Genomic DNA, 26,416 nt, shown 5'->3' with positions numbered 1-26,416 from the left:
CACGGCAGATTTGGGGAAGCCAGTTACAGATGATCATGGAGTGGGTGTGTAGCGTGGGTGCTGTGGTATGGTCGTTTTCTCCAGGCTTGACATGACCAATATGAAGTAATGGGGCTGTTGTGACCCACAGAAGTCCTTGGCCTATAGTCACAGCAACAGGACACACAGAACAGTACAGTGATGGTGCGTCCATGGTAATGAGTCTGCTAGCCTTCCCTTGTGGAAGGAGAGAGGAGGGCCCCAGACCCACACCTGAGATTCCAGCTGCCGCATCCTCCTACCAAGACTGTACATGGTCTTGGGGGTACTAGGCTGACTCGGGGGGGGGGTACTAGGCTGCCTGGGAGTCATCCATACTTCTGTTAGCAATCCCAGTAAGCTAGTTTACTTTGCCAAACTGGACTTGCTGGATCTTTCTTTGTTCTGTCAAAGCCTTAAAGTCACAGGACAGGCATCAGGCGTGCCAAGTGCCCTAGAAGCAAAATATCTCAGAGGCAGAGGGAGTCTTTGGATTCGGCACCAGCAGAGCTGGCCTGCAGTCTCTCGGCTCTCCTCAGGGGGAGGCATTGACCTTAGAGCAGGGAGTGGAGGTCCAGGCTCATGACTGCCCCTGAGACCGCTTGTTCCTCATGCAGACAACCATGTCCTGTAGCTGTAGGTAGGAGAGAATGAGGCGGAAGAGAGAGGAGGCCAAGGAGTGAACGACAGGCTAGAGCAGGAAAGTCTGGTGGAGTTCCTCGTGTGGGATGCAGAGTTCTTTTAAATTTTTTGGCGGGGTCTCCATGTAGCCCCAGCTGGCCTGGAACTTGCTATATAGACCATGCTGGCTTCGAATTCCTAGAGATCCGCCTGCCTCTGCTTCCCAAGTGCTGGGACTAAAGGCGTGCACCACCACACCCAGCTCTTACTGTTTTTAAAAAGGCAAAGTCAGGGCTGGAGAGATGTCTCAGTGGTTAAGAACACTGGTTGTTCTTACAGAAGACCCAGGTTTGAATCCCAGCACCCACATGGCAGGTATCAACTGTCTGTAACTCCAGTCCCAGGGGATATGACAGCCTCTTCTGACCTCTGCGGCATTGCACGACACAGGTGCACTTACCTACATACAGGCAATACGCGCATACACATAAAATAAAAATAATAAAATTAAAAAAGGAAGGCGAAGTCAGCCAGCATCCCTGTGTCCCAGGACAGACACACACCTGAGGCCTGTCCACATGCAGGAATGAACCTTAGATGCTACATGTTTGGGGCCCAGGTCTTGGCTCTCACTCAAGATAACTGGTGACTGAGGTAGTCCTTGGCACATCCCTAGAACTCTGGTATCACTGATCAGAGGCCACACTTTCAGGGTCTCCTGCCCAGGACAGGAGTAACCTCCAGCCTAGTGTTGCTGTGGTTTGAGGGCCCTTGCCTGGGACAGCACTGAGCTCCTACCCAGGGGAGCAGATGCTACCCCGCCCACATCATGTCGTCTCTAGGGAACGAAGGGCACCCAGGCTATCCCAGGGGCCAAGCCATCTCCCAAACCCAAATTTTTGTGAACACCTGGAGGAATTTCTTGGTAAGACTATTTCTGAAGTGTCTCAGCAGTTAAGAGTATTGGGTGCTCTTCCAGAGGATCCAGGTTCGATGCCCGGCACCCATACGGTGGCTAGCAACCATCCTTAACTCCAGTTATAGGGAATTTGACGCCCTCTTCTGGCCTCTGCAGGCTTTGCATGACACAGGTGCAGTTATATACACGTAGGCAACACACACACTCACACATACACACACTCACACACACACTCACACACACTCACACTCACACACACACACGGACTCTTTCTGAACGGAGGGACATCTTGCACGTGGAGCTGTGTGTGGGTAGCAGACTTTTGTGTCCTCTCCGCCCTACAGCATCTCCACCGTCCACGTGGGGTGAGGGCGCCACCTGCTGGCGTCAGCATAAGTTGCAGCAGAGGCGGACCTACGTGTTCTTCAGACCGCTGTGAGTTCCCAAGGCTTAGGCCCCTTAGGCCTTAGAGTAAGAAGTGAGAGTAAGAGCTGTTTGATTAGCACCCTGGGTGAAAAGTTTAAGTGTAACAGCCCTGGGGATGGTGGAGGGTTTTTAGGCCAAAAACTCAACGTGCAGAGAAAAGGTGGTAGGGTTCAGACAGGGCTTGAGTCTGGTGTCTCAGCAACGTCCTGACGGGGCCCCAGAGATGCTCAATTCCGGCTACAAGACTGGCTTTGTGGGCTTCGAGTTTGGCATTGTGGGACCTGAGGGCCCTATGACCTGGGCTGTGTCTCTGTCAACCTCCTGCCCAGGTCCCTCTGGCCTCTCTCCAGGCCTTGGCTGTCCAGAGCTTGGACCAGTCTGCCCAGTTCTGTGTTTCAGAAGCTGTGGGTTGGAACTCTGGGGTCCTGCAGGGTCTGTCTCCAGGCTGCCACTGGGGTACCTCTGGTAGTGTGGGGAGACAGGAGGGGCCATGAGCTGAGTCAGCAACAGGAGCTCGGGAAGTCTGTGGAACAGGCTGGAGATAAATCAGGAACACCTTAGGTGGGGCAGTATGGGCGGAGGGTGCCCTAGGTGTGTGCCCAACCCCTCCCCAGCTGGAAAGGGGCTGGGGGCGGTTCCCTAGACCCTCCCCCACCCTGTTTCTCCCTCCTTCCTCTCAGGGCCCAGTGGAGTGGAGAGACCCAGGTGTGTGGCCTGCTCTGTCCACACGCCCACATGGGCGGTAACACAGGTGAGTCCTCGGACTCTAAACCCCGCCCCCTCCTTGGCTGCAAAGAGATGAAGGGAGGAGTCAGGGTTTCTCCAGCAACCCGGCTAGGCCTGCCGCCCTCTGGGGCTCCAGTTCTGCCAGGCACCTGCACACCCTCCTGCTCCCAGGCTCTTGTCCTGTCCATCTGGCCTTCTGGAGAGTGAGTACGTGGAAGGGGATCCTACCCAAGCCCCTCCAGTCTGCCTCAGTTCCTTAGGGGAGAAGGACAGGACTCAGCAGCAGGGCAGGAGGAGGGTGTGTGGGGGGGGTCGGCTTAAGTTTTCACTGTCTCTCAACTTGGAGCGCAGACTCACCGTCCTTCCTGCAGACTGCTCTTCCTCTGGGCTCAGGCCCCACCGTTGGGGACACCCTGTGCTAGACTGCAACAAGTGTCAGCTGGCTGCCCTGTGGCTGACCAGTCCAGCTGGACTTATATCCCCCTGGTGTCTGGTGAGGCAGCCCTGGATGAAAAGTCAGAGCTATGCCTCCCCAGATCCTCATTCTGAACCCTACAGGGAAGGTGACCAAATGTACCCACAGGCTCCTTTTATGATGGTGTTCCTTGGTCAGGAGCTGGTGGATTATAAACCCCTGGCCCCAAAGCTCACAGGCTGCTGACTGGGGAGCTGTCTGGGGAAGGTGGATCTCTGCTCTGCCTTGTGTAACTGTGGGTGACAGCTTTTTCTCATGGTTTGTGGTGGGGAGTCGGAGGTCACCTTGGTGACATGCAGGCATGGGTCTGGGCACCCCAGGTGGTGGTGGTAGCCTGCTGGAGCTGTTGCTGTCCACAGTAACTGAGGACCACCAGTGGGCTGTTCAGCAGGGGCTTCCCCTGGTGCTGATGCTGGCCATGGAAGGGGCTGACAGGACCTGGGTGTAGGGCAAAGGGGCAGTAGGACGGGCTGTTTCACTGACCTTACCGCCAGTCTGTGTGTGAAGGTCTCCTTGCTACGTGCACTCAGTATGGTGCTTGGTTGGCCATCTCTTGGAGGGTGGGGACGGTGCCTCCCAGGCTTCATTGGGGGCTACTGTGTCACAGTCCTTGATTGCTTAGCAGAGGGGTTTGCAGGAGCTGGGCCCCAGGGCTGGAGGCTGCCCAGCAGCTGTGCCTGCATTTCCCGCCAGATATCTCCTCTGAGGACGGCCGTTTGTCCCTCGATTTATCTGCCTCATCTCCACCCTTTCAGTGCCTCCATCTGCCCTCCTCCACCCCATCCTCCTCCAAACATCTTCCCAAATCACCACTATTGTGCTCCTTTGTTCCCACCCTTGCATCTGCCACCTCGTTGGCCTCTGTCCTCTGGGGCTCAATACCAGCCTGAGGCATCGTCTGGCCTCCCTGGGGAGCAGTCTGTGTTGGAAGAGGTGGTGGAGCTAGGAGGACGGAGGATGGGCTGCCCAGATGCAGAAGTGTACTTCAAACCCCCTGGCCACAGAGCTGGCTGGCAGGGTGTGAGCGTGTGTGTGTGTGTGTGTGTGTGTGTGTGTGTGTGTGTATGTGGTGTGTATTATGTTGTCTGTATTATGCATATAATGTATCCTTCATGTGATGTGTGTGTTGTGTGTCACAAACTGCTTTCTACCCAGGGTGTCTGCCGTCAGCCTGTTATTCCCAGGCTGTGACCTGCTTTGGCCCCAGGAGTGCTTGATGGCTGTGGGTGCTTCTGTTTGGGCCACTCATTCATCAGTGAGTCTGGTGTCCTCAGAGTAGGGCTGTGGCAGGTGGAGGTACTGATCAGGCTGCAGTGCCCAGGCTGGGCGGTCATGTTGGCTGTTGGGTGCCATGCCAACGCCAGGACGCTAGGCCAGAATCGCTGTTGCTATGGAGTGAGCTGCGGTATCAGACCCTAGGGCCCCCCCAGGGTGGTGGGTGTGGTGCCCTGATCCCTTTCAGGGTTTACTGACTGCCCCCAGCCTGCTCAGGGTTTGCTATTCTAGGGAGGAGGCGGTGAGAAGTAAACAGTGCGGCTAATTAGAGTCACTGCTGGCTTCCAGAAGGAAGCCCCTCCTTACCTACTGTCGCTAGCCAGCCCAGACTGCAGCTAAGCATGACATATGCAGGCTGGAGCCTGTGTGCTTTTCACAGTCGCAGGGGGCTGGGGGAGGGCCTCCTGGGCTCCACTGCCTAGTAAGTGCCACTCACAGCTGATCCTGTGTGGTCTGTGGAGGAACCAGACCATGGCTTCTGGGCTCTGGAGTAGACTGGCATACTTGTATTCCATGTATTCCATGTATCTCCTGACCTCCCTGGAGTCCTGCCAGGAGGGAACTGATGCTCTGCTCACTCTACGCAGGAGGAGATTCAGGCCCAGAGCTCTGAAGGACTTATTACCAGTGCGTGTCCCTTTCTCTTGGGGGTGACTAGTCTACTGGCTTTTCCTCCCATCCCTCCCTTTCCAAGAAGTCACTCCTCAGGTGAAGTGCCAAGTGGTCCTGGGAACCCCAGCTGGCTGCGGCTCTTTCTTGGCCCCAGGGGCATGGTAGGTCGTGGAGAGGGCTTGGCATCTCAACTGTGCAGAATCTTGAACATGTGAATTGGTCCCTCTGGTAATAGTGGACTTCTCACAGGACTGTCAAGGCATGGCTCAAGGTCAGAGCCATCAGTGGCTAGCATGGTACCCTGCCATACAGGGGGCTCCAATGGTGAAGCCTGGGAGAGGGATACATGAAAGCACACCATGAGAGGGTGGGTCTCATCTCTAAGGGAGGCAGACAGGGAGCTGGCAGGTACCACCAAGATGGGACCAATGCGGGGGTCCCAGTCCACACCTCCAGAGAAAGGTGAGTGAGGAGGCAGGAAGGTGTAGGTAGCCTCAAGAGCTGGGCTTGTGCTCCACATGGGTGGAGGCAGAGGGCTTGGAGAGGTTGGTGAGTGCCAGGAGCCCAGGAGCAGGTTCATGAAAGACATAGACCTCTAGGGCTCTGCAGCTGGGCTCCGGGTTGGCCAAGACGCTGCTGGGAACAAGCACCGGCCTGGCGTGTGCGGGAGCCTGTGTGCTCCTTGATGTGGGGTATGGTCCGCCCAGTGGTCTCAGAGCCTTGCTGCTGGCTACTCCATGGCAGAAACAGTGCAGAGTTCTGTCCTAATGCCTGGGATCGCAATCCTGGGGCGAGGGCACGGCGGTCTGCAGATTTTGGCCAGCCTTGGACTTGGCATCAGCATAGGGCACCTTGACTTTGGGATTGGACTGTGGTCCAGTTTGGAGCTGCAAGTGAGGCCCAAGAGAAAGGCCTTTGAGAAAGGACAGAGTGACAGTCTTCACTGAGCTGCCTATGCCACAGCTGAGGGAAACACCGAAGGGTGGGAGCGCCTAGCCTACGTGGTGGTGAGGGAGTCGTGGAGGGTGGGAGCCAGCCGGCAGGATGTCACTGCTGCTTAGCTCAGCTGGGTTTTATTTTCCCATTCTCCAAGCATCTGTTTTAATAATTTTGCAAAAACAAAGAGTAAAGCTTTCGCTCTGACTGCTCTGTCCTGTTCATGGTGCGGCTTCTTCCACCTTAGTTGGTGAAGACAGCTCAGCTCCTGCGGGTGGGAAGCAGGCTGCAGGCCATCTGAGGAATACTCTCTCCCCTGTTTAGAGCCACCCTGTTCCTCTGCCTCTAGGGGTGCAGAGGCCGGCAGGATGTCACTGCTGCTTAGCTCAGCTGGGTTTTATTTTCCCATTCACCAAGCATCTGTTTTAATAATTTTGCAAAAACAAGAAAACAGGACCTTGCCTGCTCCTGGAGTGCTGCAAGTGACCATTATTATTATTTTGTTTTTTTTTTTTTTGGAGACAGGGTCTCCCTGTAGCCCCAGCCGGTAGATCAGCCCCACTATGTAGACCAGGCTGGCCTCGAACTCACAGAGATCCACCTGCCTCTGCTTCCGGAGTGCTGGGATTAAAGGCATGCGCCACCATGCCTGATGGAAGTGGAAGTGACCGTTATTAAAGGGCCAGGCCTTTGGAGGGTGACGGTCCTGGGGCTTCAGGACTGGACCAAGCCTGTGGCTCCCGTTCTGTAGACAATAGGGTGGAGAACCAGGCTAGCAAAGGCCCCAGAAGGGCCTTTAGGCATGGGGAGGGGACTCTCTGGAGCAGGGAAAGCCTGAAGTAGAGCTCTCTAGGCTCCCAGGGTAATGTGGGAGACATGTGGTCTCCTCTGTTGTACCCCAGCTTCCTGTCATATCCCAGACCTGCCACCTCACATGCAGCACTCTGGTGTAACACTGGCTGGCTGCCTTGTACTAAATCCCTTGCAGCATATACTAGAAAGACCTAGAAGGCCTGCATGCTTTCCAGACATCTAAGGATACCTGATGTCACCCTGCAGTCCCCTTTTAGGGACTGCTGATCTCATGCAAATGTCATCAAAGAACACACAGGTGGGGTCTGCCCACGAGAGCAGGTAAGCCTTGGCAGGGCTGATAACAAGGCAGAGCCAGGTAATGACAAGCCAGAGAGGCCACATGGGGTGTCTGGGCCTCCAGGTATGTCCAAGGCCCTAGGGCTGGACTCTGGGTCCCGCATGTTCTGTGCCAGAATATCCTAGCTATAAGGGGGTGCCCAGGAGCTGATGGGGTGCAGGTAGCCGCCCCTCACCTTCTAGGCCGGTCTGTCCTTGGACAGCTACCTCCAGAGATTTATGTCCCCTTCCCTAGATCAGGCCCTTTAGAAAAAGCCTCAAGACTGAAATGTAGCTCGGTGGTAGGCCTAATATACAAGCCCCATGGCCGGTTCCCAGCTCCAGTAAGTAAAAGAAAAAAAAAAAACCTTCAGTGTTCTCCACGATGCCTAGAATCAGGAGTCTTTCATTCTCTGGGGATACTTGGGAAGGAAAAGGCCCTTCAGGGCAGGACCTCAGCCTGGCAGTGTCCCCCATCTCCCCTTCCCAGTTATCAGGGAGGTGGTAAGGCAGCTGAGGGCTCACAGACACTCACAGTCTACAGGGTGGGGTATGGTCCCTGGTGTCTGAGGCTAGCTGACTTAGAGTTATATTTGAGTCCTTTGTCCTTGGAATCTTGCTGAGCACAGGGCTGGCCAACCACAGAGCCTCCGTCCTTTCCATCCTGCTACCTTCCGGGTCGTCATGCAGGTGACCAGAAGCATCTTGCCAGATGTATGCTCCCTAGAGTGTCAGGGTCCCCACCTGGATGCAGACTGGAACCATAAGTAGGAGATGACGCCTCAGGCTGTCACTGAGTAACACGGGGTTATTATGTTGTCATGGGCCACTTGGAATTCTCTCCCATCCCAAGAGAGGTAGCATATCAGGAAGTCCCTCAGTCCTTGTCTGCCCAGGGCTTGTACCCACTGTCCCTACCCATCTTCAATGATTATCCTGAGGGCCAGGGAACCCGCACTGACCAGCACCCAGAACAGGGCAGTGGCCAGTGCATGATTAGTGCTGAGTGACAGACCTCCAGGCCACCATGTGACTGTACTTTTAGACCTGGGCCCCCAGGTGGCAGGGCTCACCCTCCACACCCTCCTGCCTTGGCCCCATGGTAATGGGTGTGCTGCCCACTTCCTTGAGGTTAGCCTTGCAGACCTACCCCAAGGATAGCCAGAAAGAGGGCCTCTTCTCCCTCAGAACCTTGGGAAGAGCGACCAACAGGAAGGCAGACACCAAGCCCAGGTACTGTTTGTGTGGACGTAGGCAAGCATACCAATACTGCCGGTGGTCCCGGGGTCACCTTCCCCCACCGGTTACCTCCTCAGTGGGAGGTGGGAGGATGTGGAGGTTGAGTGTAGGGATCCCAGGCCCAGGTCTAACTTGTGCCTTTGAGCCTGGCCTCTCCTAGCCTCGGCTTTCCAGTCTATAAATTGGGTTGATCATGGTACCTACCTCAAAGGAGTATGGTCAGGATCTGAAGGAAACTGTCAGTGCATGTCCACACGGTGGGGGCGTTTACTGGTCTCTCCTGTCTTTCTTGGGCTGCAAGGTAGAAATGGGAGCAAGGGGTACCAGGGGTGTGGGATTCCATCTATACTACTCTGCTCAGCACTGCTGGACTCCAGCCTGACTGGCTGTGTTGTTACTTTCTCTAAGGAAAGATATATTCCATCCACATACAACCAAGGACAACCTCCTGGCTGCACTGAGGTGGCCTGGGCTCTCCCAGCGGCTGGGTACACTTCAGGCAGTTCCCTACGAGGCCTGGTCTGATTACATCAAGAAACCAGGCCCCTACGTGAAGGCCTGCAGCCTGCCCATGTGGTCTCCAGGCCTGGACCCCAGGGATGGGGACAGCTCAGTATCATCAGGCCGCCTCTCTGGCTCCTCAGGGGGCCATGAATCATGTACGCCTTTCCATGGGCCCTGGAAGGAGAGGCCACCCCTGGTGTTGGGGCCCCGGCATCAGCTCAGGAAGACCAACCCACGTCTGGAGCAGTTGAGGGACAAGATCCGAGCCCAGGCACAGAGGCAGGCCAGCTGTGCCTCCCTGGGTACCTCTGTCCCCTCCAGTGCTTCATGCTTCTACAAGGCCTCCTCCCCAAAGCATCGACGGAAGACCCCCAAGGTGACAAATACCCTTCCAGCGCCCACTCGTCCAGGTCAGTGGCTGCTTTGCCCAGTGGGGGTGGGTCACAGGCTGTGGGAAAAATGGAGGGTATGTGGGGTGGGGATGGTCCGGGCTGGTTCGGGCTGGCTATAGCTGCAGTTGGGGAGCTTTATGTCATGTGTCCCCAAGGCCCCGAAGGGGTTTGAGGTCTGGGAGTTCAGTGGAGATCAGAGGGAGCTTCTGAGCTGGGGTTAGAATGAGGAAGACTCATCAGTGGTGCCCTGGAGATAAGGGAGATGGAGCCTTGGAAGAAGAGACCCAGAGGATCTGTGGGAGGCGTCAATGTCCTAGGCATGGGGTCTGCGCTCTGTGTCTGTGGCCTTATGGGCTGGGTGGGAGTTTAAGCAGGCCCCAGCACAGTTAGTGCCTCAAACCTGCAAAGCCAGTGTGGGGTCTAGAAGGCCTGCCTGCCGTCCCCCAGCAAAGGTTTTCTGTAGAGGGAAGGGGCCTTGGAGAGCTTCCTGTTGAGAGAAGCTACCATGTGGCTGTGGTTGCTCAGGTCTTTCTTCGGAGGAAAGGGGCTGTTTTCTAATAATAGCTTGTTTTTCTGTTTTGTTTTGATCTTTTATTTTTTTTGTCTTTTTGAGACAGGGTCTCCCTGCAGCCCCAGCTGTCCTGGAACTCACTATGTAGACCAGGCTGGCCTTGAACTCACAGAGATCCACCTGCCTCTGCCTCCTGAGTGCTGGGATTAAAGGCATGTGTCTCTATGCCTAGCCTAAAGATTAATTCATTTTTATTTTATGTGTGTGGGTCTTTTGCCTCCATCTATGTACGTACACCATGTGTATGCCTGGTGCCCACAGAAGCCAGAAGAGGGCATTAGATTCCCTGAAATTGGAGTCCCAGACGACTGTGAACTTTCCTGTGGGTCCCCTGCAAGAACACCAAGCGCCCTTAACTGCTGAGCCTTCTTGCCGACCCCGTCTTTACCATTTTTAAGTATTCTGTTCAGTGGCATTAGCCACATTCCTTGTGCAACCATCACCACCATCCTTCTCCAGAACCCTCCTGTCCTTCAACCCCAACAACCCCGTCCCCTCCCCAGTCCAGGTACCCACTTTCTGCTTCCTGTCCTTATGGGTCCGAGGACTCTGGGGCCTCACGAGAACTGAATCCCTCAGGACTTTTCCTTCTGTAGCTTTCTTTCAAGAAGTGCTTTTTTGGAAAGTGTAGATAAACACAAAGAAAGAAACAGAATTTGTCACCAGTTCCCACATGACCCCACCCCCACCCCCTGCTCCAGACTTCCCTGGTTAGCTCTTTGGGGTAGTTCCTGTGCTTGTGTCCCATTGCTGTGACAAAATACCCGACTGAAACAACTTAAGGAAGGAAGGATTTCTTTTGGATCGTGGTTTCAGAGGTCCATGGTCACTGGTGTTGTGTGACACACTTCCCGGGGAAATGTGGACAAACATTTACTCACCACACAGGGAACCCATAACAGACCAAAGTAAGGGTACTACCGAAGCCCACCTTGGTGAACCAATGAGTTTTGTTGGCATTGCTCACAGGAGTATGGATGAAGGGTTACCCACAGGAGCAGGAATGACTTGAAGCCGGCTGCATCACCAGAAGCCAACCCTGGCACGGGTGATGACCCACTGCACAACCTGCAGGCAGCTCAGCAGGTTGGAGGTCTCTTCCAGGCGGCTCAGCCTGTCTGAGAACGTTTCTGCTGCTTTTCTAGTCTTGGGGGCAGAGGGCGTCATGTATCTTCAGGTTCAGGGATATCCTGAGGCTACTGAGTTGCTCACTTCCTTAGAGACCTTCCCTGCAGGAGGGCAGCTCACAATCACCTGTAACTCCAGTTCCAGGGGATCCGACACCCTCTTCTGCCCTCCACTGGCACTGCATGCATGTAGTGCACTTACATGCAGGCAAAACACTCGTATACATAAAATATAAATAAAAAATTTTTGCACCTTAAAAATTATTTGCATCTAGGTGATGTGTGGGTGTGCACGCATGGAGGTCAGAGGAAAACTTGCAGAGGTCGGTTCTCTCCTTCCACCATAAGGGTCCCAGAGATCAGATGCTTATCATCAGACTTAGTGGCAAGCACCTTTACTTGCTGAGGCATCTCATTGGCCCCAGGATTATCTTGATTAGTTTAACTGAGGCAGGAAGACACCCGTGTGCTGGATGGAGTCGGTTGTCAGCTTGACACACCTGGGAAGAGGGCGCCTCAAGTGAGAGACCTTCTCCGTGGAATTAGCTGTGACCATGTCTCTGAGCCGTTTTCTTGATTATTGAGTGATGTGGGAAGGCCCAGCTCACTGCGGGTGGTACCATCTCTGGGCAGGTGGTCCTGGGTTATATAAGCTGGAGAGATGGCTCAGCAGTTAAGAACACTGGACTGGCCGGGCGTGGTGGCACACACCTTTGATCCCAGCACTTGGGAGGCAGAGGCAGGTGGATCTCTGTGAGTTCAAGGCCAGCCTGGCCCACATAAGTGAGTTCCAGGACAGCTGGGGCTACAGGGAGACCCTGTCTCAAAAAGACCGAAAAAAAAAAAAAAAGAACACTGGACTGTTCTTGCAGAAGATTTGGGTTTGAATCCCAGCACCCACATGGCCGTAACTCCAGTCCCAGGGGATCTGACAGCCTCTTCTGTCTTCCACGGGCATTGCATGACACAGGTGCACTTACCTACATGCAGGCAATACACGCATACACATAAATATATATATATATATATATATATATATATATATATATATATATATATATATATATATATATTAAAAAAAAAAGCAGATTGAGCACAGGGCAGAGAAGCAAGCCAGTAAGTCTCATTCTCCTGTGGTCCGTGTTTCAGTTCCTGTCTCCAGGTTCTGCCCTGAGCTCCTGCCCTGGCTCCCCTTGATGATGAACTGTGAGCTGTAAGCTCCATAAACCTTTTCCTGCCCAAGTTGATTTTGGTCAGTGTTTTATCGTAGCAACAGAAAGTAACCAGGACAGCCAGCAAGACAGCTCTGTTTATGGCTGGCCTGAGGAAGCTTCCAGGATGAGATTTTTGTGCTGGCTTTGTCGAGAATGAGGCAAACGCCCAGCTAAGCGCGCTGCTGTGTTCACATGGCCCTGTGGGGTGTGTTTGGACCTGAGGTGTTGGGCAGAGGTTCAGTTTCAAGGTTCCCAGTGACTTTGTTCTGGAAATTCTTTCTCTATGTTCCCTTCTTCCTACACTCCAGGTTTGGACATCCAGCATGCAGAGCATAGAGGTGAAGACAGGGTACCTCTCAGCCTGGGGCGGGAGCTCTCCAGGTTTCCCCTGTACCAGACTTCAGATGAGTGGCCCTGGGTTAGACATTGGGACTGATGAAGATATTGACGATTAGAGAGAATCCTGGTCAGGAAGGTGCCATGCAGGGATTTGAAGTCAGTATGGCAGTTTCTAGAACCTGTATGCTCACTCTCTGCCCCTCAGGGGAAGGGATCAAGGCAGGAGTGGAGGGCAGGGCAGGAACATCTCCTTATAGAGGCATCCCCGGCACAGAAGAGACCAGGCTTTTTGAACATCCTTGAATGCCAGCTGGAGTCTGGACCCCACACCTCCAGCCCTGAGGCTTGTTATTCCATTTTACAGTGCTTAACAGACAGCTGGCCTGGCCCTAGAGATGCTGAAGGGTGGGTGGTGGGTCAGCAGACTTCTAGATCATGTGAACTGGTCCAGGGGTCCAGGAGGCAGCTGGGGTTTTACTCACTCATCTGATCAACAGTAAAGGAGATTGGAGGAGTGACAGGAGTGGTTCTGGGAGCCCAAGGGCTGAGGCATTGGGAACAACTGCTTCATCTACCTCTGAGGATGTTGAGCTGGGTGTGGCCGGCTGGGCTCTGGTATGCTGTGCTTGAGGGCAGGCATGGGGTGCATCCATCTCTACGAGCCAGACAGAGGTGGACATGTGCGAGGTATTGGAGATGCCACGGGAGGAGCTTGGGCTCCCCCGGATCAGAACTTGGGTGTCTTTGGTCTCTGAGTTCCCCATCCCAGGAGAATAGCTAGGGTTTCCCATGGGAGGAGGAAGTGGTGATAGGCAAGTCCCCAGTAAGGCCTCTGGTGGTCAGCTGGGGTCAGGGTTGGGCAGTGGACACCCTTACAGGCATGTAAGGGGAATGTTTTGTCATGTGATTATGAACGAGTGACAGGTATAGGACGGTGGTGGACAGGGAGGGCAGGGCTTCCTTAAGCCCAGCTTTACCTGTCCTAACTCCCCTCTGCCTTCTACAAAGTCCCTGTCACCTTGTCTGATGAGTCATCTTCCCTGCCCACTCCAGAGTGGCCACTGGGCCAGGGGTCAAGTTCAAAATGCAGAGACCGCAGCCCTCCCAGGCCCAGTGGTAATCAGCTCTTGGCTGTCACACTTTCCCTCTCCTAGTGTTTGATTCTTCTGGAAGCGGGGGACACAGGAAGATCTTTAAATTTTTTTTTATTGTAAAACACATAGATCATAAAATTTATTGTGTCAACCATCTCTTTTTTTTTTTGGTCTTTTTGAGACAGGGTCTCCCTGTAGCCCCAGCTGTCCTGGAACTCACTATGTAGACCAGGCTGGCCTTGAACTCACAGAGATCAACCATTTCTTTTTTTAAATGTCTTTTAGAGACAGGGTATCCCTGCAGCCCCAGCTGGCCTGGAACTCACTATGTAGACCAGACTGGCCTTGATCTCACAGAGATCTGCCTGCTTTTGCCCCCAACCCCCAACCAGTGCTGGGATTAAAGGTGTGTGCTACCACACCCAGCCTGTGTCAACTATTTCTAAATGCACAGATCATTAAGTGCATTCAGTGTTGTGAAGATATCATCCCTCAATGCACAGCATTGCTCCACCTTCCCAAGCAACACGAACTCCCCAGCCAACCACTGAGCCTTGTCACAGGAGAGGAGTTCCTCAGGCCATGTCCTTTCTCCCACTTTTCTCCTCTTCCTCTCCCTCCTCCTCCTCCTCTCCCTCCTCCTCTCCCTCTTCCTCCTCTTCCTCCTCCTCTTCCTCCTTCCATCCTCCTCCTCCTCTTCCTCCCCCTCCTCCTTCTCTTTCTCCTCTTCATCTTTTTGAGACAAGGTCTTGCTGTACAGCCCAGGCTGGCCTGGAACTCACACTCCTCCTAACCTCCCCTGCCCAGCCTGATTTCTGTCTTCTTAACCTGTACACATGGGGATTCCTGACGACCGCACCACCCCAGGACACACGAAGGCTGTGTCTTCTAGCTCTTGTCCCAAGGACAGGCAGCACTAGGGTGGAGCTCAGCTGCCATCGCTAGCAGAGCCCTGTGCCTGCTCCAGAGAGCTGAGGAGACCGCTTCAAATAGCCAGCCACACAGTGCTCTGTGGGGCCAAAGAAAGGAGACAATAAAGCAACTCCTGGAGCGGACAGCAAGTGGCTCCGAGCCGGACACTTCTTCCTGGCGCAGGAGATTAATGTTGGTGAAGTGCTGCAGAGAGCTGGGTTCCGTCTGTGGATTCTGGAGAGGAAGCAGCCCATAGAGGCTTGGGAACCACTGCTAGGGGTATCAAGTCCCCTCCTTTCCCTTTGGGGAGGCAGCTGAAGTCATGGAGGCCTGTGGCTATGAAGTTAAGTTCAAATCCCCAGTGCAACCGGAGCCCTGGGTGGGTCCCCACTTCCTATGAGCAGTCAAGGTGCCTCCTCCTCCTCTCCTCCTTCCTCCTTGCTTCTTTCTCCTCCTCCCATTTCTCCTTCTCCTCTTTCTTTCTTTTTGAAAAGGCCTTGCCATCTATTCCAGGCTGACCTTTAACTCAAGATCCTTCTGCTTCAGCTTCATGAGTGCTGGGATTACCAACTTGTACCACCACACCCAGATGAAGACATGTTCTCTAGAGAGAGTTGGGGACTTGAGGCCCCTCAGTTTGCAGAGTAGGGTGTGGGGAGCCATAGGAGCGGCTGAGGAGAGAGCCAGTGTCATCGAAGTCTATAGGCTCCTGGGCAGTGGAATGTCTGTAGAAAGGGCTGAGGGTAGATCCGCTCATGTCGTGGAAGTCCAGACTCCCGGGTAGTGTCATCTCCGTGAAATGTGGCACACCCATCCCTCTTACTAGGTTTATGGGCTGATTGGCTTTTTGATGCTTTCTAGACACAGCCTGACTTCAGTGAGCCAGAAACTCAGTAGGGTCAGATGGCACCAGAAAAGATGACCAGTCAGAGCTGTAGGACTGGGTCCACCTGGACAGGCCACTGAACTTGCTGTGGGATGTTGAAGGGGCTCTGCCATGCCCATCAGAGAGTGGGCCCCTCAGTTCCAGTCTCCATCCTCTCTGCCTGGTGGGAGCCCTGTCCAGGGTGAACACCTTGGGGCCTAGCTCACTCATTCATTCACGCTGCAAACAGGAACCCAGGCCCCAGCACCAAGGCAGACCTGCAGGTCGTCTCATAGTGCACCCTTCCTCCCTCCTCCCCTCCTCTCAGTTCCAAGGACAAGCCATGAAAGGATCAAAAGTGCTTCTAGCAAAAGAGAGGCCCGAAGGTCGCCTACCCCCTGCAGAGCTGCCAGAGGCAAAGGTGAGGTTCACCACTTGGGGCCCTCGAGTCGGTGATCCCAGCTGGTGACTGTGGCACACGGCTCTCCATCCAGTGCTAATGCTGGTTGCCAAGGGCCGCCTGCACTGCAAGGAGGGTAGGGGCCCTGAGATCTGAGGGTCCTGCTCATGCAGGGCTGTGTCCTTGCCGTGAGGTGAAAGTCCCCAGGTCTCCAAGTGCTGTCCTTTAAGCCCCTGCAGGCTGGAAGGGCATAAAGCCAGACCCACTCAGCCCACTGTTCTTTAGAGCAGCGACATGCTGGGAGGAGACCGGGGAAGGTGGCAGACTGCCTGCCCTCCTGTCTGAGGTGTTTGCCTGTTTCTACACAGTGTCATTTAGCCAAAACTTGCTGCTTTGCTGCCCTTCACAGCAGGTGGCCTGGTAGAGGGAATGGCTTCCCTGGTTTAGGATCCAGAATTCTAGATGGAAGCAAGCTTGGTGGTGGGAGAGACCTCAGCAGATTCACCTCTCCTACAGCTCTGGACACTTGTCCTGTCTGCCAGTTCCCCTCCCCTCTTTCCCCCACGTGGCTGTCAGTTTCATGGACCCAGTAAGTGGCCTTGTGGGTGGCAGATGAGCCTTCTAACTCAGGCACTTTCTCCCTGAGCTTGGAACCTTGTAGCTATGCAGCCTCCCAGCCAGGGTACTGCCTCTGTAGCTTATGGAGTAAACCCTCTATCCAGCTGGATCCCTAAACCCCAAAGCAGGGCCAGATGTGGCTATGTTGAGTTCACTGGAAGGGAGGCAGGTAGAGCCTAACATGTCTTCAAGGTATTCTGGGAACCAGGCAGGTTGGCTTCCATTTTGTAGATGGGCTACACTGGCAGAGAGCTGGGCTGGACCCTGACCAAACCCGGGCCTGTGCAGTCTACCGGAGAGTCAGGTGTGTCCTGAGAACATGCTCCTCAACCTCACTTCCCTCCAGCCTAGGCTCAAGGACACCATCAAGAGTTCCCAGGTAGGGTGGTCACTATACACTGAGATTGAGGTCAGTTTGGCAGAACCCCTACCTTAAGCATAAAGGGCACACAGGGCTTGGGAGCACTAAGTTGCTCCTGTGAATCCTCAGCGCCTCCCCCAGGTGGGATCACCAGTCCTGGACTCACTGAAATGGATGTGTGCTCTATGTACACACCCCTGGATTTCTGTCCAGTACTGTCAGGTTCCCGCTTCCCCTGCTGGCTTCCAACAGAATGCGTGTCTCCCTAGTCCTCGGCATACTTGTCAGAGGGTGCCTGGGTAAACCTGGGACGCTCAGCAGGGCCTTATGACATCAGGCAGACAAGTCTGTCCAGCTGGCCAGAAGTGACACAGTATGGAAAGGGTAAATGCCACTGGAACCCCAAGAAGGACAGGAACTGCGGGACCCCAAGAAGGTTCCAGAAGGTCCCCTGAAAGTGCATAAAATATAGCCATTTTCTGTGTCATCCTCTTCTTCCATCCCCAGCTTTTTGTTTTGTTTTGTTTTAATGGCTTACTTGAAAAATGGCCTGCCGTCTGCCTGACATGGGGTCAGAGGGCATGCCACTGGCCGCATTTATCATCGTACTCACCATGTCACCCCGATGGTGGTGACCATTAGTTTCTGTCAGTGACGAAGCCACAGCTGGACTAAGGAGAGATGAGCTTGGGTTCAGGGGTCAGAGCCACAGGACTTGGGAATTGGATGAATTAGAAATTTGCTGTAGTTAACAAAAAATTAAGTCACAATAGTTATAAAATATTCATCTATCCGGGCCGAAGGAAAATGAAGCCTGATATTTAATTTTAGATTATATCACCTCATTTTGAATTTTTTATCATAGATTAGGTCGGCCCAGAGCTTTGACAGGGCACTTGGGGACTCCATCCATTTCCACAGATTAAAAATCCTCTCGTAAAAAAATTAATTGCCATTAAACTGTTCAGCGGAAGAAAAAAATGCGCCCATCAGGACCCATTTATCGACCAGGACCCCTCTGGTGGGCTAATGGGGAGGCTGATGGCTGTGACGGAGGCCAGTGGGGGCAGCCCTCCCTACGTGGGTCCCCTGGCCCCATGCCTGGCATCAGAGCATGGCCTGTTTGTGTAATACAGTGACTGTCAAGCAGGCCTGACATGTCTGATTAGGAAGCCTGACCTGGCTGGATCTCACCCCAAGGCCGCACTGGAACCTGGATACGCAGCCAGGTCAGTCTACTTCACGTGGGCTGTGGCCTCTACCCTGAGCCTGCAGAATCCATTCTGTGTTCCCACCAGTATGTGAAAGCGGCAGGGGATCATGTGGCCCTGTGGGGAGGAGTTGTTAGACCTGCTCCCCTCTTACAGATGGGGAAGTCAAGGCACAGGGAAGTTACATCGTTTGCCCCAGGGCCACAGTTGGTAAACAGCATTTGGAGGGTACCGTGTTGACCTCCCCTGGCCTGGGGTCCTGTCCTGCAACAGAACCTTTTAAGCTTTCTCCATTTGCGATGACATCTCACCCAATACATTTTTTTAAAGATTTATTTATTCTGGGTGTGGTGGCCCACACTTTTAATCCCAGCACTCAGAAGGCAGAGGCAGGCAGATCTCTGTGAGTTCCAGGCTAGCCTGGTCTACACAGTGAGTTCCAGAGCTGCACAGTGAGACTGTCTCAAAAAACTTATTTCTTACTCTGTGTATATGAGCGTTTTCCCTGTATGATGTATATGTACCACGTGTGCAGTTCCTTCAGAGGCTAAAAGGGGGTGTTGGAGCCCCTGGAACAGGAGTTAACAGATGATTGTAAGCTGTCATGTGGATGCTGGGAACTGAACCCAGGTCCTTTGGAAAAGCACAAGTACTTTTTTATTTTTTTGTCTTTTTTGAGAAAGGGTCTCCGAGTAGCCCCAGCTGTCCTGGAACTCACTATGTAGACCAGACTGACCTTGAACTCAAAGAGATCTGCTTGCCTCTGCCTCCTGAGTGCTGGGATTAAAGGCACGTGCCACCACGCCCAGCCTCTTTTTTAAATTGCCAATGCCAAGAAGTCTTCTTCACATAAATGTGTAGCACACTATGTCAGGAAGATGTTCAGGCCATTTCAGAAATTGTTGGAAATTCTGTCCTAATATCAAGCCAAGATTCATTTCACAATTCTTTATGAAACTCAAGTCAGCAACTCAAACAGCAACCTATTTATTTATTTATTTTTCTGTGTATACGTGTGTATTGCCTGCATGTCATGCAATGCTCAAGGAGGACAGAAGAGGCTGTCGGATCCCCTGGAGCTGGAGTTATGGACAGTTGCTAGCTGCCATGTGGGTGCTGGGATTCAAACCCGGGTCTTCTGCAAGAACAGTCAGTGTTCTTAATCGCTGAGCCATCTCTCCAGACCCCTCAAACAGAAATTAAAAAAAAAAATCAAACATTCTAACAGAATCCAATCCAGATATGCCAATTTCATTCATGCTGAGGGATGCTGGTAGGAGAGTGTGATGCTTTGACAGCCAAACCCTCCTGTTTCTAGAAGAGCAGGAAACGCTGTGTGCACAGTAAAAACTCTGTGTGCATGCAGTAGTCTGGAATCTGAGCTGAGCTCTTTCAGGCTGTTTCATTGGTGTGTGGCATGCTGGCATGTGCAGTGAACAAGTACACACATTGTGTGTTCAGAACCAAGGCTCCATTGGTCATGAACACTGCCAGAGACACCTTGGATTCATGATGTATTTGATTTTGAGTTGATTTCTGCTTGTTGTGTGTTTAGAAATCTTTTACTGTTGCCGATTTTTTTGTAGCCTCTATATTCCATTATGCAACCCCATTTGGGGTCAAGACCTACAGTTAAAGGAAACTGAGGCCCAGAGAAAGCGTGGCCTTGTGGCCTAGTCCCCCCAGAGGACGTGTCTGGGTACAGCCTGTCCTCTGCCCAAGAAGAGGTAGTTTCAGTCTGGAGAGGTCGCTCAGTCTCACATAGGGGTTTCCTTTCCTTTGGCCTGGAGAGGTGAATAGTTTACAACTGTTGTGATTCAATTTGTTAGTGATAGATAAAAAATAGCCGTATGACAAATAGGGTTGATCAGGAGAAAGCAGAGTTTATTAGCAAAGGAACACATGGGACAGATTCCCTTCCAGGCAGGGAAAATGTCTGCCCAGGTTGTGAGCTGGGATCTTTTTCTTTCTTTTTTTTTCTGTCTTTTTGAGACAGGGTCTCCCTGTAGCCCCAGCTGTCCTGGAACTCACTATGTAGACCAGGCTGGCCTTGAACTCACAGAGATCCGCCTGCCTCTGCCTCCCAAGTGCTGGGACTACAGGCGTGATTTTTTTTTTTTAAGTTGGGTGTGGGGGGAAGTGGGAGAACAGGACTGTTAAAACCTGTCCTCTTTAGAGATCAAAGGGGGAAGCCTGCTGTGTTGGCCAAACAGTGGAGAAAAGTCTGCTTCTCTTGACTTCAAAGACCAGGGCGCTTATCAGCTAGGTTCCCTTTTCTCAGGAGCTTGAGAAGTGTTATGGGGGGGAACAGGACTGTTAAAACCTGTTCTCTTTAGAGATCAAAGGGGAAGCCTGCTGTGTTGGCCAAACAGTTGAGAAAAGTCTGCTTCTCTTGACTTCAAAGACCAGGGCGCTTATCAGCTCCGTTCCCTTTTCTCAGGAGCTTGAGAAGTCCTTGGGATCCTGTTGGTGAGGGGGCGGGGCTATCTGAACCTGAACAGTTAAAACTACTGCAAACTTGAATTCACTGAGTTCCTAACAGTCCGGGCAGTGGAGGGATGGATTGAGGACTTGACTCAGGTGGGATGTCCTCAGGGGTCAGAGTTCTCTGTGGTCCTAGCTGTGATGCACCGCCTGGTCATGGCTGAACCCACAGGGGTGTGACTCCAGGCCTCAGGTGCTGCTGCCCTGGGAAAGGGGATGCATGGGGTGGCAGGGAGCCTGCTGCAGGTGTGATCTTAGCTTTGCAGGGTTGGCTGAACCTGGAGTGGTGTATCTGCTTACATGTGAACGTGCATGTGTGTTCATGTGACTGTGCAAAGAATGTGAGTGTGTGCATACATGAAGGTGTGCATATGAGCATGTGGTCATGTAGGTGAATGTGTGAGTGAGCATTTGCAAGCCTATGAGCATGTGTGTTAATATGAACAGGCAGGTATGTGAGCCTGCGTGTGAGCATGTGTGAATGCGTGACTGTGTGTGAATGTGCATGAGCCTGCATGTGAGCACATGAATGTGTGAAGGTGTATGAGTGCACATGTGAACACATGAACATGTGTGAATGTACATGAGCCTGTTTGTGAGCGTGTAAACATGTGAAGGTGTGTGAGCCCATAGGTGTGAACACATGAACATGTGTGAATGTAACCATGTGTGAGTCTGTGTGAGCACATGAATTGTGACCATGTATGTGAATGTACCAAGCCTTTGGGTGAGTGTGTAAATGTGTGAAGGTGTGTGCACATGTGTGAACACATGAACATTTGTGAATATAAATGTGTGTGAATGTATGTGAGCCTGTGTGTGAGCATGTGAATGTGACCATGTATATGAATGTACATGAGCTTGTGTGTGAATGTGTAAACGTGAAGGTGTGTGAGTGCACGTGTATGAACACGTGAAAATGTGTGACTGTAACCATGTGTGCGAATGTATTCGAGCCTGTGTGTGAGCGTGTAAATGTGTGTGAATGCATGACTGTGTGTGAGCCTGTGTGTGACTATGTGAATGTGACCATGTATGTGAATGTACATGAGTCTGTGTGTGAGCATATAAACATGTGAAGGTGTGTGAGCACACGTGTGAGCATGTGTGAATATGTGAATGCATGAACATGTGTGAATGTAAATGTAATGTGAACGCATGAACATGTGTAAATGTATGTGAGCCTGTGACTGTGTGTGAATGCATGACTCTGGGTGTAAATGTATGTGTGTGTACACACATGAATGTAGCAGAAGGCCTGCTTCCCACTCTGCCTGGCCCTTGTGGATGAGGCTGCTGCAGTGGACGGTAGTATTGGTGTTTGTGAGCCTGTGACTGTGTGTGAATGCATGACTCTGGGTGTAAATGTATGTGAGTGTGTGTACACACATGAGTGTAGCAGAAGGCCTGCTTCCCACTCTGCCTGGCCCTTGTGGATGAGGCCGCTGCAGTGGACGGTAGTATTGGTGTCTGGTGAATGCCATCTGGGATCATGCAGTAAAACCTTGCATAATGATGTTTTTATATGACAGCATCTGTTGTGCTTGGGATGTGGTGGTTGTCTATTTCTGCCATCCAGGAGGCCTGGAGTTGTGGAGCTGTTGGAGGTCTAATTGCCCTCTCTACTGAGCAGGACCCCGAGGGTTCACCATCACCGTGAGATGCACCTTGCCCCGTGCTGGCCAGTGACTGAATATCTGGCTTTGTTTCCTGGACATGATGGTTTACTCTGAGTCCCTGCAGGGGTGTGTGAAATGGTCTCCAGAGGCAGTGTGGCTCCTAGGTGGTGATCTGAGGGCCATGGGTCCTCTGTGTTTTCTGTTTAAGATTCTGAGTTGGCTGGTGTGTACGCCTGGAGGAAAGGACAAGCCCTGGTGAGGCGGCTGCTTGGGCCCCCTCCCGCCCTTCTGCGGCTCCAGAGCAAGCCCCCTGCTGTGGAATTAGGTACCTCAGCATTGGCCTGGCCTGCTTTGCTGTGGCATCAGTGGGTGGGCACGGAGGAGAGTCCTGCCACAACACTGTGCAGGAAGATGGCAAACAGGTGGTCTCTTTTGAGATATCTGGCAACTGGGGAAGAAATTTGGGAATAATCTTTGAAAACCTGTAGCAGTTCTGTTAGAGTCTAGAGCAGGTCACTCCCTGAGCTTTCTAGAGGACAGCTGGGAACGGCCACTCCTGTGGTGGACACTTGCCACCCCTCCATGTACACTCTGTTGGCACACCTCAAGGTGGACCTACACTCACAGGGCTTCTGCGTGCTGATCATGAGTGCTGAGGCCAAGGGGAAGCTTGTAGGGCCAGGGCCAAGGCCTCCATGGCCACCCTGTGCTGCCTCTGAGTAGAGAATTGTTTTTGATCATTCCTCTGGTCCTCAGCACCTGATGTGCCATCACCTCCTGTCTTGCAGGAGCTGACAAGACAGCCATCGAGGGCTCATCTGCCCTTACCTGCTTGTCCAGGCCAGCCTGTATCCAGAATGACCAGCCAGCATCCCAGCACACATCCAGCCTGGCTTCCCGGGATCAGTCAGCAACAATTCAAGCTGCTATGGCCATCCTAAAAGACCTCCGCCAGCAAATCCAGGCTGGGCTGGAGCTGGCCAGGCGCCCCAGGGTGACACGGAAGCTCATACCATCAAAACGAAAGTCACAGAGCCTGGCAGGGAGGAGGCAGCAGGGGCCCCAGAGCACCCAGGACATACAGGATTCCCTCTCAAAGAACGTTGGAGCTGTGACAAAGGGGAACGTTGGAGCTGTGACAAAGGGGAAGTGCTCTTCCCCAGACAGAGCCAGAGGCATTCATATCCAGCAGCATTGGAGCCCTCTGGCTGAGAGGGAGTCCTGTCCACAGAGGGCCTGGGTAGCTCAGTGGCAGGACACCTCCTTCCAGAGGCCTGGGAACCCCCCAGAAAAGCTGAGTTCCTTCTTACAGCGACCCTGGAGTGCCCTGGCGGGGCAGACCTATCCACAGAGGTCATGGGCAGCCCAGGGACAGGACATCTCCTTCCATAGGCCTGGGAGCCCCCCAGAAAAGCTGAGTTCCTTCTCACAGCGACCCCACAGCGCTCTGGCTGGCCAGGCCTCTTCACAGAGGGCCTGGGAAACTTGTAACGACCAGAAGGTCCCTGGGCCCAGTCTGTGGAGCTCCTTGGACAGGCCACGTCCTGCCTTCCCACGGCCCTGGAATAGCTCTTTTGTGAAAAGGTCCAGCCTGCACAGCAAGGGCAGAAGTGGGGTCTCCCCTCCCTCAAAAGTCAAACAGGCTTGGCCAGAGCCTACCCAGGGCGTCTCTCAGAACCCACCAGCAAAGAAGGGCACACAGGAGTCCCCACCCCGTCCAAGGCCTCGGGGTCTCCCGGGCCAGGCTTGGCCAGAGCCTACCCAGGGCGTCTCTCAGAACCCACCAGCAAAGAAGGACACACAGGAGTCCCCACCCCGTCCAAGGCCTCGGGGTCTCCCGGGCCAACCACATAGCTCTGAGTCCTTGCGTGATTTCATGCGTCAGAAAGCACAGGCCCGCCGACAGCAGGTAATGGAACAGAAGGCGGCGGCTGCACACACGCTGGAGCTGCGGAATCGCAGGCTACAAGAGGTGTACCGGAAGCAGCAGGAGGCCGTCCTCGGCAAGGTCGCCCCTGTGGTCTCCCAGAGGAGCCCCGGCATTGTCACCTTTGTACCCAGTTCTGCACAGCCTGGGGTATGTGCTGAGTGGGTGATTCACAAGGGGAATCGGCTGAGCCTTTGAACCCGAGGCTATTGCTGCCCTTGGCTGCCTGCTGACAAATGGGTGACCGGATGCCCTGGGCCTAGGGCATCACTCTGGGCAACTTACTGTTGACCTGTATTAGAAAAAAAGACCACCTGTGGGCAGTTACTTGGGAGAGAGACTTCACCAAGGGGAAGAGGCCAGACACGGGGCACCTTTGTCCCTGACTGAGGTGGTTGCAATGTTGGGAATACCCCTTTGGCTGTTTGAGGGAGTTCCCACACACTGCCTCCATGGGTAGACAGGCTAGATGGACCCATTTGCCTCTGTCACCCCTAATTCTTTGCAATGCTCTGAGGATCTAGCCTACAGCCCTGGGTAGAGGCTGGGACACAGCTCTGAACCTGTGACATGGGGCTGTGGGTCTTCTGGTCTGGGGCTCTAACTGTATCCCCTGTGCTTTAGAACCCGGAAGCCCCTGGGAACATGCAGTCACCACAGCGAAAGTGGAGCAAAGTGACACCCGGCATGGTGCTGGGGGACCAGGAGGCCCCAGATAGGTGGGTGTGTGGGGCAGGGCTGCTTTTTGTTTAGTATCTTATTTATTATTTTTATTTTATGTGTATGAGTGTATTATCTGCATGTATGTGAGTTCACCCATGCTGTGCAATGCCCATGGAGGTCAGAAGACAGAAGACAGGTCGGATGCCTTGGAACTGGAGTTACAGATAGTTGTTAGCTGCCATGTGGGTGCTAGGAACTGAACCAGGGTCCTCCCCAGAGTAGATGAACTCTAGGGGCTCCCTTACTGTTGCTCACGGCAATGCATATCCTTGGGGACCTTCCCTTCCGCTGTCCAAGGCACTTACAGTGCTGTGCAGAGCAGGGGGTATGGCTGTGTTTTCTCTGAGGTAAGAAAGTTGTTATGTGTGGAGGCGGTAGCAAAAGCCTCAGTTGATAGGTGCTCGTAGTATGCTTTATTTACATGTGGCGGTGGGCTTCTATCTTTCAGGCTGTCAGACAGTGCCTGATTATCACATAGAAAAAACCTTGTAGTTTCTATGCCAGAGGTCATGTTTCAGATAAGGCGTCTGGCGGCACTTCAAAGTGAGCCAGGAAGAGAGCAGGAGGCCCCCTGCTGAAAAGGAGAGTCTCTCCATCAGGCGCCAAGCCGCTTGCGGCTATCCGGACATGGAGAAACTGCAATCCTAACAGCAGGGTTCCCCAACAGTTATGAACAGAAATGATCCATTTGTGTATATGAGTGTGACTGCATGTTCCTCTGTGTCTGGGTGCATGTGTATGTGCAGGTACCCATGCACATGTGTGTGACACATACTATTATTATTGTATATGTATATATGGTAAGGGAGGGGCCCAGATGCCACAGTGTGCATGTGGAGGTCAGAGACCAACTTTGGGGAGTCAGTCCTCCCCTTCCACCTTTTGTTGGGTTCTAGGGCTCAAACTCACGTGGCCAGGTTTGGCTAGCAGGAGCCTTTACCCACTGAGTCATTTTGCCTGCTTCCAAAGTGATTTTTGTTTGTTTTTGTTTTTTTGTCTTTTTGAGACAGGGTCTCCCTGTAGCCCCAGCTGTCCTGGAACTATGTAGACCAGGCTGGCCTTGAATGCACAGAGATCCGCCTGCCTCTGCCTCCCAAGTGCTGAGACTACAGGCATGCGTCACCACGCCCAGCTCGAAAGTGTTATTAAATGTAAACAGTGGCGGTACAGTGGTGTGTAAACACCACCTCTCTCTGCCTCCAAGCACCCCTAAAGGAGACCCAAACTGTAAGCTGCCATCCATTCCCCTTCCTCAGCCCCCAGAAAACAGCTCCTGAGACTCCCTTCCAAAGGTGTACTGAGATAGAGGTCTGGCTACTCTTGCTGAGAGAGTGTGTGTGTGTCGTGCCCCTCCCCCTCCCCGGGTTCACCATGACAGGCTGTGATAAGGGCTTTGCTCCTTTTGTAGCCCCTCCCCCAGTACACAATGATCTCTGAACATTTTGTTTATTCATGGCTTGTGGCTGGGACTCTGATTGTTCCCTCCTTCAACTCCTGAGATGGTGCTGCTGGAATGTGGGGGCGTGTGCAGTTGTTTGAACACCTGCTTAAGACAATCAGAAACCATAAATGCTGAAATCCCCAAAGAGCAAAACCCAACATCAAAAATCACAGCCATGAAAACTTTAAATTCCAATAACTTAATTTTGAAAAATTAGTTTAAAATATCTTTAAGAA

General features: G+C 53.0%; 1 protein-coding gene across 1 annotated transcript in view; it reads left to right on the top strand.

Annotated features, from left to right (window-relative positions):
* The first annotated feature begins 8,934 nt into the window (after positions 1-8,934).
* Ccdc187 (coiled-coil domain containing 187) overlaps positions 8,935-26,416 on the top strand; it is a 27,466-nt gene continuing 9,984 nt past the window's right edge. Inside the window, exons 1-6 of the mRNA XM_008841994.2 lie at positions 8,935-9,312; positions 12,509-12,582; positions 15,717-15,817; positions 22,878-23,773; positions 23,885-24,166; positions 24,641-24,735. Coding sequence (XP_008840216.1) covers positions 8,950-9,312; positions 12,509-12,582; positions 15,717-15,817; positions 22,878-23,773; positions 23,885-24,166; positions 24,641-24,735 — 1,811 coding nt within the window. The 5' untranslated portion in view covers positions 8,935-8,949. The remainder of the gene's footprint in view (positions 9,313-12,508; positions 12,583-15,716; positions 15,818-22,877; positions 23,774-23,884; positions 24,167-24,640; positions 24,736-26,416) is intronic.

This window comes from Nannospalax galili, unplaced genomic scaffold (genome assembly GCF_000622305.1).
Source record: "Nannospalax galili isolate Female #2095 unplaced genomic scaffold, S.galili_v1.0 scaffold1421, whole genome shotgun sequence".
NCBI classification, from domain to species: domain Eukaryota; kingdom Metazoa; phylum Chordata; class Mammalia; order Rodentia; family Spalacidae; genus Nannospalax; species Nannospalax galili.
This window is presented reverse-complemented; position numbering and strand designations above follow the sequence as displayed.